The following is a 13,285-nucleotide window of genomic DNA, read 5'->3' on the forward strand; positions in this document are numbered from 1 at the left end:
TTAGTTTAATATACTTTTCTGCATTAAAATTTTAATATTTGGAAAAATTAAGTGAAATTTCATTGCTTGAAAGCATGCTTGAATGATTGAAAACTGCTAAAGTAATTTAGGTTTAAAATTTTCAGCTATATAAACTTACTTTTAATCTCAGTACCAAGTTTCACAAATTTACACTCAATCTTGTTGCTTAATATTATGCTTGAACTCTAAAATTAAGTATTAATTGGAGATTATATATACTTAAAACTATTTACACGCAAAGTACTTAATTATTTAACAACATCACTACTAATTTAATACTTCGTGCTTGAACGCATGCTTGATAAGGCAATTAAGGCATTTTAAAGCTTTAACCGACTGATGAAGGCCAGCAAATCAGCTTTGAATTAAGTTTTTGGAATGCATGTCTATTCAAAGGCGTTTAAACTATGCTTGTATGGCGCACACCCATATTTTTCGAACACTGCAGCCTTTCAGCGCTGCGCCGCAATGCAATTTGAATGAAACAGCTGTCAACAGCTGGTGACTCGGATTTTATGTACTTGAAAATGGAAAAAAGGCGATTACAGAGATTAGGTGATTTCCTTGACGCGCTTGGCATGACCTCGACTATCATATAAACATATGTACATATGATTGTATGGTAGCTACTTATGTGCTACTGTATACACACATGTCAGTATGTGTCAGCGAGTTTGATGCGTAATGCGGGAATAAATGTGAAGCTTATGCAGGGACTTTGATATCTTTACAACTCTTTTCATTCCCTGAAATGCATACACAGACATCGTCTCATTTGTCGGCTTCTCATATAGCGCATTGTCACAATGACGGCGCACTCGATGAAGATGAATCCGTTCGTAAGGACAAATGTGTGCGCAGTGAAAAGCACTTGACAGCAGCCACCACCCACTGCCATTTCAGCGCTGGCATGCGGTACAATAACAAGCAATCTGCATTCTCATATTTATGTGTGTGAGCAGTTATTGCAATCATTGCAGCTTAGCTGTCTGTCAGTCGCGTGGCAGCACCGTAATAGAAGTACCTCCCACTTTACAAACACACACACACACATACTGACATTTCTAGATTTTCCAGCAATTCCTTGCACATTATACGCTCTTTTCTATGCCCACGACATTACGACGCAACTGCAATTGGGTCAAGTGTGGCACAGTAGCGGTCAAGTAAACACAAGCAAGCCAGTTGCAGGTATCACATACACATACAGACTCATACACAGCAATGCATCTACGGCAGTTTAGTGCACAAACAGCACAAGGCACGTCATGATTCGCTGCACACTTGACTTGAAGTGTTTGGAAACATTAGGAAATTAAGTTGTGAAAATGCATTTTTGCTGCTTTTACTTGTGTTAACTTGCGTTGTGTTACATACTTTAAGGCGCACAACATGAAACTACACATTTTTCACTAATTTTATAATATAAATATTAGTTTCCAACTAAAAAATAATTTATCTCTTATAACAAAACTCATGATCTTCACTTTTCTCTCTCTTTTCAGGTAAGTTTCAGCAAAATAGTTTCATAACTACCACCACAAATAGTACTAGTAAGTACACAATTTTCTACTACACTTTAAAAAAATATATTTAAAATAATATTAAGTACAGTTTCATGTGTATATAAGGCGATTTTTGAGATGTTTGTATAGTGAATAGCTTATAGCTTGACAATGAAGAAGCATGCAATTTCATATAAATACATGTTTGCATGTATTTTGTGTATAAAAAATATTTTCTTTTTAATTTTATGTAAATTTTATAACGTAAAAGTTGCAAATTCAAATTCATTATAATCATGCGGCACTCATATATGGTGTTATTGTAGCTTAAAATTCTTATTTGAGGCATACTTTTAGGCAATGCAGCTTTTAGAAAGTGTAGAAAATAGTTTTTTAAAGAGAAATTAATGAATTTTTAATTTTTATTTAAAAGTAATTTTTAATTTTCTCAACTTTTTAGGCATACTTTTAGGCGTTTTGCTTCTGAACCTCCTAAATTAAATTTTGTTTGCTTAAACGAAATATTGGAACCTTTTTCTTGCAAATACTATTTAACAATTTACTACATGAACTACTTTTAGGCGTTTTGATCTTTGAAATAAGTAGTTCTAAATTTGTTCTCTTAAAAGAATTTGTAAAATATTAGAAACTGTTAAAAAATCTACTTCATAGCATACTGTTAGGCGTTTTGTTTTTTAGAGTAAACTAAACTTTTTAGCTTAAATAAATTTGTGAAATATTCCAAACTTTTTCAAATAAACCTAAATTAATTTAATTGTTATAATATTTGATTTATGACATACTTTTAGGCGCTTGATCATTGAAAATACGAAAATTATATTTTTTTGCTTACTTAATTTTATAAAATATTATAATCTTTTAATTAAATACGTATATCAGCTTTTTAAACTGTTTGAAATTTTGCGTCTAGGCGTTTCGAAATTATCAGGCTTAATTATTTGAAGGACTTAATTATTTTAGACTATTTGCTATACGATATACGTTTTGTATTTGAAATTTTTTCCTCGAAGCATACTTTTAGGCGATCATTTTTTTTAAATCCCATTTCATCTAAATGCGTGTTATCCACCAGCAGAAATGCATCAAAGTCAATCAATAGCTCAAATTAAATGTCAATTGTCATAGACTTTATCAGCCAATGACCATTTGGAGTATATGCCACACACACACACCCGCAAGCGCACACATATGCAACAATTACTTTTTCATGCAGTTGTGTTCTATTGAATTAGTCCAATGTAAGCTTTAAATTACCTCAATGAAAGAAAGTAAATCAAAGCGACAGATAATACTGTCCCTGAGGGAATCACATTATTTCAAGAGTGAGCGAGATAGAGATAGGGAGGGAGGCGGGGTTGAATGTCAGAAAATTAATGCCAGTCTGATGACAGACACGAAGATAGATGTAGTTGAATATGCAAAGTGGCATATAAAAGCTGTCGTTGAAGCTACAAATACACACAGAGAGAGAGATAGAAAGAGAGAGAGAATTGAGAGAGAGAGAGAAACTGAATTGAGCCCCCGCACAACCTTCGACCATTTGCTTTTGGTGGAAATGAGTTAATCCACTTTAAACAATTCACTTGTTGTTGTTTTCATTATTGTTGGTTTTTATTTTTTTGTTGCTGGCAATTGAATTACTCACAGCGCTATTTACACACTGCACTGTTGCCAGGAGACCCAACTACCGTTTGTGCCACCTTCAATCACCTCTCGTCTCTCTCTCTCTCTTCCTTGCATGCTCCAGCCTCTGTGGCATTTCAACTGCTACCTACAGGTCGCTTCATCCATGACATTTCCATTAACATTTCAATTTTCCAAGTGCATTCGCCATGGCATATTTTTCGAGAATTTCGAATAACTTTCGGTTTCTCTAACCAACGGACGCTTGGTCGAACTGCAGGCACTCTTTTGCTGTGGCCTATTTGTTGTAGGTCACCTAGTAGTACCAGCACCAAAGTCAGCAGCTTGCAATGTTGATTTAAAAGCTTCAAGTGTACATTACAAAATATTTATCTGCATTAGCATATCACAGTCTCCATCGTTTGTACTCGGTTGTCGGCACCATTCCTCTTCCGCGCGCTTTCCCATGCTTGCGATGGGCGGACAATCTGCTCGTGCATATTTATTACGCTTGTAAGTGCTTTCTGCGATATTAAAATATTATTAGTCGCTTTCGCAATGACTAAGTACATAATTATCGCAAAAGCCCCCCATTGCAAGGCGACCGGATTTAATTTCCCATTCTCCCGGAAGCTGCAAGAAACATTTTGCGAAATTATTATAGAACTTAATTTCTTTCGCATCTTGTTTTAGTTGGAGAAGAGTGAGATACCAAAAACTTGACTAATACGAATTGAATCGAAAACTTTAAGCTGTAAAGTAAGCTGTTAATATGAAGCACAAACTATATTTTGTAGCATAACCTTTGGAGCGTCGATTTGCTTAAGTATCATTAAATTATTTACGAAATTTAAAGAAAAATAATTGGAAGAATATAAGTTTTCTGTAAAATTCATTACAACTCATTTAAAAATTATTGAAATAAAAGCTTTCGCAAGTGGTTATAAACATTAAAAAGTAGCATTCGTATCTCCGATTTCCTCAATCTCTTTATTGATTTCGAATTTATGCATACCTTTAAAAAAAAAACTCAAAAGCTCTTAGACATTACATCTACTTCAAATTTATTTCATTCGACAGTTTTTAGAGCTATTTTATAAAATGTGTGCACACTTCTTTAAAAAATAAGCTTTTACCGGAAAGCTATTAAGCATTATTAACTCAGCAAAATATGAATTATTTTCTGCATCAACTTTCTCTAAAGTCTAGTTTTTCAGAGCTTTTTTAAAGTGCTTTTATGGGAAGTAAGCTTTCGTCGACCTTTTTTCTAAGTCTTTGTATTTTATTAATTTAATAATTTGGGAAACCTTTTGTAGATTAGTTTTATCTGTAAAAATGTTTATAAAGGTATTGTTTTGAAAACTTTTGAAAAACTTTTAAACTTGTTTTTAACCCAGAGCTTTTTGTGAGCTTATTTTAGCTCATATTTATTTGGTGAAATAATGGGGATCCTCATGTTATTGGTTCTCAATATCCCTTTTACTGACCTATATACTCATGTGCCTTTTATGGCAGTACTTTTCATATTATGTTTTTGTGTATTTATACATTTTTTAGTTTTATCTTTTAATATTATATTTCACTTGTTTTATTCATGAATATATATATTTTTTTAAATCATAATTTGCAGAATTTTACTTTGACCTACGGCTATCGCTTTTGTTTTCATACACCAATTATATTCGCGTTTTTTGCTGAGCACGCGCTTAATCGTGTTACATCGGTGTTAATGAAAGCAAAGTATTATAAAGGGTGATTTTTTAAGAGCTTGATAACTTTTTTTAAAAAAAAAAACGCATAAAATTTGCAAAATCTCATCGGTTCTTTATTTGAAACGTTAGATTGGTTCATGACATTTACTTTTTGAAGATAATTTCATTTAAATGTTGACCGCGGCTGCGTCTTAGGTGGTCCATTCGGAAAGTCCAATTTTGGGCAACTTTTTCGAGCATTTCGGCCGGAATAGCCCGAATTTCTTCGGAAATGTTGTCTTCCAAAGCTGGAATAGTTGCTGGCTTATTTCTGTAGACTTTAGACTTGACGTAGCCCCACAAAAAATAGTCTAAAGGCGTTAAATCGCATGATCTTGGTGGCCAACTTACGGGTCCATTTCTTGAGATGAATTGTTCTCCGAAGTTTTCCCTCAAAATGGCCATAGAATCGCGAGCTGTGTGGCATGTAGCGCCATCTTGTTGAAACCACATGTCAACCAAGTTCAGTTCTTCCATTTTTGGCAACAAAAAGTTTGTTAGCATCGAACGATAGCGATCGCCATTCACCGTAACGTTGCGTCCAACAGCATCTTTGAAAAAATACGGTCCAATGATTCCACCAGCGTACAAACCACACCAAACAGTGCATTTTTCGGGATGCATGGGCAGTTCTTGAACGGCTTCTGGTTGCTCTTCACCCCAAATGCGGCAATTTTGCTTATTTACGTAGCCATTCAACCAGAAATGAGCCTTCATTCATGATGAAATGTCAAAGCATACTGAGCATCTTTCTCTTTGACACCATGTCTGAAATCCCACGTGATCTGTCAAATACTAATGCATGAAAATCCTAACCTCAAAAAAATCACCCGTTATGTTAATATAATTATGCAAAATGAAAATGAGGGATTAAAATTATAATTGAATATTTTCGAATGAGTTTTACAAATATTAATAATAATACAGGGTGGGCCAACTTTTATGATGGTACAGATGTAAAAAATTACTAAATTTGGAAATAAATCTCATTTTGCTTAATTATCCATTTTATTTTCGACCACCTCTGGCGATATTGTGCTTATTTCAAGACGAAGGTTTAATTAAGCTGTCTCACATTTTACTTTTCAAATAATTCCATTAATTAATTCAAATCTGTAGTATCCGCTATTTGACATTAGACGTTTAGTGAAATTTCCATCAGCTCTTTATTTTCGTTTTATATAATATGCGCCGAACTTGACACATATTGATTATAGAACGACTTTTTATCATTCTGAAATAAATTTTTGGTTTCAGAAATTCAACTATTTCACTTATATGATACCCATTAAGCAACCCTATTCACTTTTTAACTCTGCAATGACGTTTCATGGAATTCAATTGAATTCGATTTTTCAAAATTCGAAAATTTTGCTCGGAAACTCCAACATACCTACAGAGTTGTCACCTATTTTAAAAACTAATTTCAAATGTAAAGCATCACTTTTAGAAGTTACGATCTGAAGTGATCCTTAATAATAATGATATTCAACTTCGCTATCCAAAACATGTACAACTCTAAAATCGGTTAAAAAATCGGTGAGTCAAGCAAGTCTTCGTTCGGTTAGAAAAGCGGTAAGTGAAACTTTCCACCCATAAATATCATAAATTTCACATTTACTGCCAAAGTGCTGTTAAGTACATACAAATATGCAGCTCTGTATGTTTGTCAGGCACGTCATAAAGTATTTACTCGTACATGAATTTGTTGCTGTAAGTAAAGCAAGGCTAATTGCTTTTTGTTTAGACTAAGCTAAGCAAACACCCAGATACATACATGAATACATACATCTACACTCATAAATATGTGCAAACACTCACATATACTCAAACACAAAGCTGCACTTTGTGGCACTAATGATTGTTTTTAGTCAGTAAATATGTGTATCTATTTCATAATTAAAGCTGAACTTACGCACACGGTTCACTTCAAATGACAAGCTCAAAGGTCATACTTAACAAGCAAACAATAGCAAATACCAGCAACAACAAAAACAATAATAAATAACAACAACAATAATAAACAAAACAACAACAAACAACAGTCATACATTACATTATCGTGATTTATTTACGAGCTTCTAAATGACATGAGTCAATAGTAGTCAACACGAGTAGCGACACTCAGCGCGCACAGCTGTCACAATTTTCGGTGCTACGAAAAATTCAACGGCAAAAAAAAACAACAAAAACAAACAAATGCATATTTAAGCACCCTAAAAATGTTTTTTTGATAGGAAACTAGCAGCAATAATTGTGGGCCACGCAGTTCAACCGTCAATTTGTGGGTTAGAATTACACTTTTTGCCGTTACAACCCTCTCTCTCTCTCTCTCAATTACTCTCCACCCACAATTTCGGTTATGACCGCCCATAATTACTCACGCCGCTTTTATTTCCTTGCAACTAATGATCGCCCAACTATTTATACAGTCTCCTTTTCCCACTCCCACCGATTTATTGCGCCCTCGACACCGCCTAAATACCCATGTGACGCATTTGCTTAATGCACTACAATAATTTCATGGCATTTGTGTACTCTCATTTATCAATGGCTCTTTTGAGCAAATTAATTTCGTGCGCGCAAATTAAGATTTCACAGATAATCGTACGCGTCACTTGACTACTGTTTGTTGTAAATTTACGTATGCCGCGCACCCTCTTGTGTCTACAAAATGCCTGCCAATGAGTCAATATCGTTATGAAAAATTATCAAATTCGCTGGCCGAAATTGTAGCATTTTTCATTTTTTAATTTTCATTTAAATTTTAGTTTATTTTGTTTTAAATTTTTCGATTTTTCTTTTGCCGCCGTACTTACGCTGCTTGCTATTAATTTTCTTGACGCAGCTGGTGGCGCTGTAAGTTCTTGGCGTATTTGTCTCGTTCACTGTTAGCATATTTGCCTTTTATTGTGATTTGTGTTGTTGTTAGAGTAACAACAAATATAATGCAGCATATTCGATTTCGTTTGCTGTCCATTAGTTCGGTTCCAGAATTAATTGCTTGTCCTATTTGCGCGCACGCGTCTGCTACTCATAATGAGAAATATAAATAAGAAATGCGCGAAATTTTTCAAAAAATTTTGACTCATTGTCGGAAGTGTAAATAATTTTGGTCATTCACTTGAGGAGTGTAGCAAAATTTTTATTTACAATTAAGATAAATTATCAAAAATATCGTATACCTAGATGAATTGACTCATATTGCTATGGTTGCGCTCTACAATCTACTGTGTTAACATACATCTGCAAAGCACTTTTTAACATTTCTTGTAATTAAAAAAACATTACTTTAATATATTTTTAAAATAATTTAAAATTTTATAATCCATTGTTTTTGTTGTTGCGTTTATTTTAATATTTTTTTAACTTTTATGTTTAGATAGAATTAGACTTGAAAAAAAACTGTCCTAAGTGTTTCATGAAAATCCACTTGCTCTTTCCTTTGAATATATTTTAAATTTGAAAATTAAATTTATGCTCCTAAAAATCTAAAATTTCATATCTTTGATTAAACTTCCATGAAGAATTGAACAAAAATCAAAAAAATTAAATTTGAAAAATATTTAATTGTTAATCAACTCTCTTAAAATATAGTTTTAATGAAGCTTCAAAACATAATCTTTGTCCTTTTTTATTAGAAGAAGTGAAAGATCCTTTCAATGCTAATAGTTTTTATTTACGTTTTTGTGGCAAAATTTTAAATTTCACATCGTTAAAAGCCTACAATATTATTGGAAATATTAAGTATATATATTTAGTTTTCTTAGGCCGCTTAAACCTTGAAAAAATTAATTTAAAAATTTTAAATTTATTAATTTTTGTTTTTATTGAAGACTATTTTCCATTCCAAATATATGTTTTTTAAGTCTTACAGCCGGTTTCACGAAACAAATTTAAGTGAAAAATAATTAATTTCAGTTCCACCATTTGACTTAATTTTTATTTAAATGGTCACGCTTTGCCATTTAAATATTATTTAAATACTGTCATATGTAACCATGGTTACGCTTTTCTATCAGCTGAATTCCCATTTGTTTACCATTTTGACAAAGAAATACAACTTATTTGTTTACATAAATCAGCTGTTATTCTTACTAACATCCCTGCCTTTTAATTTTTTTGATGCCAAATGTCAATAATGGTGAAACGCAGGAAATTTAAGTGCAAAGTTAAATAAAAATTAAAATTAAAATTAAAATTAAATGGAACTTAATTTTCAATTAAAAACTTTCGTGAAACCGGCTGTTAGTCATATTGATAATTAAATATATTTGAACAATTATTTATATAAAATATATAAACTGAAAGAAATAATTGTCAATATGTCTCCTAAAATTATATATAACTATATATAACTTGAATTGGCAATAAAAGTCAAATTTCCAATTTAACTTCCGTAACTCGGAAGTCTTTTTATCTCGAAGTTTGTGTATAATGGTGATTCAAGTTAAGGAAACTCAACTGTATTTAAGGAGTGTGTCTTTACTAGAGGCATAGCTAAGCCTTATACCTTCACAAAACGCCTAATTGTAGGCCACATGAAATAAATGCCTTTTATAATGAAAATATACATATGCTAGCTAGAATTGAGAAGTATTAATATGGTTTATATAATTTAATTTAAAAATATTGGAAGTTTCGCAAATAAACAAATTATAGTCGTCTACTCCACCTACTTTATTTAATTAAAATCAAAATTTCCTGCCTAGATTGGGTTTTATCTATAATATCTGTGTACGTGTTCACTAATACTCAACTAAACAAAAATATCTTCCAATTTTCATACCACTTAAAACGCCATATGTTTTTCGGTGAAATGTAAATACAATCATAGGCTTTTCACTTAATGCCCCTGAAAGTTTGCTAACACTTGAAAGTATCAAAATATAACGAATTTACATAGACATCTCGGTAGCTACAAACACTTGAACTAAGTGGAGTATAGAATATAAAAAGTTTGCTGTGTTATACATGAAATTGCGCACTTACATCACTATATGTATGTGTGTGTATATTTATTTATATTCGCCCTTATTTTGGGTCACAATATACATTCGCTTTCAAGCAATCCGGGGTCACTACGCTGGACATCGATCAATTGTAATTTGCTCGTTGTGGGACATAAGGGGCAGATTATGGCAACGAGTATGCGTTTGTGCAGTTGCGTGACTTGATGGACTACAACAGATAACACTTATTAGTTTGTGGGTGCAGAGAAAAAACGTAATATTATGTGAAAATAAATGGAATTTTTTTTTGTGAAATGCAATCAAAATAATGAAAATGTTTGTTCCGTGAGGACATACATACATATATGTATATGTATATACAAAAATATATGATTGTAGTATATAAGTATATACAACTATATTTTGAGATACAAGTCAGTAGAAAAAGCAGGAAATAGTTCAAAACAACATATTCTAGCGGAAATTTGATGACTGAATGCTGATAAGTAGCTATTAGGGCTTGATACTGGGAATTACTCATCAAGCTTTAATGACAAATACACTTTTTTCGGACATCTAACCGCTACATATATTTGTGAGAAAAAATATCAAAAAATCATTGTTTATTAGTAGCAGAAGAGCAAGATATATAATTATATAATATAACGTTATTCTATGCTACATACATTACATATTATTCCTTTCCTACTTAACACTGCAATTGACACTTTATTGAGCGATTGCTTGAGTACCGTTATTGTGCTTATTCGTCGTGCCTTATTATGTTACTATGCTCATACAAACGCACACACATGGATATCTGTTTATACCATATACTTACTATGACATTAGCAAACCATCATCGCTGACAAGTGTAAATGATTGATGAATGTTTGTATTTATTGAGCGCAGCGAAAGACTAGTAACTATAAAAAAGCCGCGTGTGATATGGAATGTGCTAAGAATTATATGAGATATTTAACAAACTGCGCTGATAAGTAAAGTAATCATCAATATAATGTGGTGGTACTAAATAAATCAAAATAGTATTGAAGGGGAAGGGTGGCAGAAAATTGTTTTCTAGAATTATTCTGAATTTTTTAAAGAAGTTTTGAGATAAATATTAAAAATTAAAAAAAAAATTATGAAATTCATCTCAAAATGTTTATAAAAATTATCAGAAATTTCCAAATTAAAAAAATAATAACATTTTATGAAAATTTGAAAATATTCAAAGAATTTTTCTTCAATTGTTTAGGAGTTTTGAGATAAATACTTTTTAAAAAAAAATCAAAAAAAAAATTTATAAAATTATTCTCAAAATTATTTTTATTATTATTTTTGTGGAAGATCTTAATCCTCTAACTGGTTTCTTTATGGGTCAATTTGACCCTTTTTTCGAGAAAATCAAAAAATATCCTTTAAAAAAGGACATTTAAGGATTAAAATATTCTACGAAAATGTTTGGCGGAAAATTTCAGTGGGGGTCACCAAAGACACCATTGTTGTAAATAAAGCTCTTTACGATTGATAAAAAAAATTATAATTTTGTTTTAATAGTGCTTTATTATAGTATGTACATATTTATTTTTTTGCTTCAGCAGTAGTAGGACAATGGATTAAAGATTAAACTTAATATGCTTTCCTGTATTTAGCTTGACGTGAATGTTCCGATGTGTCAAGGTTTCTGTACAAGCCCCATACGTATTCAGCAAACATTACAGTTTGGGATTTCCCTTTGAATATTTCTTCCAATACCTTTATATCCTGATGAAACCTTTCACCGGTTTCATCTGAAACCGCTCCAAGGTTTTCTTTAAAAAAAATTGAGATGAGAGTGTAGAAAATGCAGCTTCAGTGACATCTTAACGCCAATATTGTTAAAACCGATTAGCATGCTTTCAATATTTTCTGCATAGTTTTGTGCTTTTGAGTTTCCCAGGAATTCTGATATAACCAGCTGCATAAAGTCAAATTCTGTCTTTTGCATATCCGACAGATGACCATAAAATTCTTCATCTTGTAATAATTTTCTTATATCGGGTCCAACGAGCATTCCTAGAAAAGGTAGTTTACATTAAATGAAATAAATTATTTCTTTAAACCGTATTTTACCTTCTTTTAATTTTGCTGCAGATAATCTGGGGAAAATTGTTTGAATGCGTTTGAAAGCATATCCTTGTGTATTTAAGCTTTTAATAAAATTTTTCACCACGCCCAACTTAAATGCAGCGGTGGAAGTATGACCTTATCTTTTGGGACAAGAGATATTCGTTCTTCAAAATATTTAATATGATAATGGCTGCTGGTAGCATGTGAATCCCATTCACAAAGAAAGCACATATATTTTGTGTATCCTGTTTGCATTCCAGTCAATATTGCAATCATTTTGAAGTCTGCGCATACTTCCCATTTATATTTATAGTATTAAATTTTATTTAAGAGATTTGAAATATTTGCGTATGTTTCCTCCTTTTTTGTGGAATACGCAACCGGTATTGTTGGATGCTGATTTCCATTGTGCAGTAAAACTGCTTTTAAGCTGCGTTTTGAACTATCAATAAATAGTCGTCAAGCGGAAGAGACCAGTGGAAGCTTTAGATATTTTAGAACCTCTTCAATATTGCAACAGTATACAAGTTCTTCTGATTTTTTATAATAACTTTCCAAATCCAAATAAATAACTTATTTACAACAATGGTGTCTTTGGTGACCCCCACTGAAATTTACCGCCAAACATTTTCGTAGAGTATTTTAATCTTTAAATGTCCTTTTTTAAAGGATCTTTTTTGATTTTCTCGAAAAAGGGTCAAATTGACCCATAAGGAAACCAGTTAGAGGGTTAAGATCTTCCAAAAAAATAATCCTCATACAATTCCACAATACAACTCTGACCATAAGAATTTTCTCAGACATTAACTTACAACATTTTTTTCATATAGTATAATGCTCCCTTCGACCAAAAAATGAAAACTTTGACTCACTGTAAAAAAAAAAACTCAGACGTGCTGGACCATAAGTTTGTTCTACAAAAATGATCTACTCAACATACCCTTTCAGTTCCATTCAAAAAGTCTTCATTTGTTGGACAGTGTAATAGTTTTTCTGGGCTATATTTGTTAGTTTTGTTAAGCGGCATCGTAAATTTATTTGAAAAAAGTCGTTAGATTTTCTAACCAACTTTAATTTTGTAGTCATTTAATATTTTTGTTGTACCAATTTTGATTATACATTTTTCGAAAAACAGTTTCGAAATGTATTATTTGTTAACAATAAATTTCATTTATTTGCGAAACCGTTCGCTTTATTTCAACTTACTCGCCTTTCAGTGCACCCAAATATAGGCGCCCTTGCATCACATTATACTATGTTATTGAGTAAGAATAAAATTTTAATTGGCACAAAATGCTTA

General features: G+C 31.9%; 1 protein-coding gene across 16 annotated transcripts in view; it reads left to right on the top strand.

Annotated features, from left to right (window-relative positions):
• Nucleotides 1–13,285, top strand: part of LOC105210691 (heterogeneous nuclear ribonucleoprotein L) — a 216,598-nt gene that overhangs the window by 167,851 nt on the left and 35,462 nt on the right. For 11 of the 16 annotated variants that reach the window (XM_029039344.2, XM_029039342.2, XM_029039343.2 and 8 more), the window contains one exon: nt 1,527–1,574. The exons of the other annotated variants lie outside the window; for them this stretch is intronic. In XM_029039344.2, coding sequence (XP_028895177.1) covers nt 1,527–1,574 — 48 coding nt within the window. The remainder of the gene's footprint in view (nt 1–1,526; nt 1,575–13,285) is intronic. 16 annotated transcript variants of the gene reach the window in all.

The sequence above is a fragment of the Zeugodacus cucurbitae genome, chromosome 6 (genome assembly GCF_028554725.1).
Source record: "Zeugodacus cucurbitae isolate PBARC_wt_2022May chromosome 6, idZeuCucr1.2, whole genome shotgun sequence".
NCBI lineage: Eukaryota > Metazoa > Arthropoda > Insecta > Diptera > Tephritidae > Zeugodacus > Zeugodacus cucurbitae.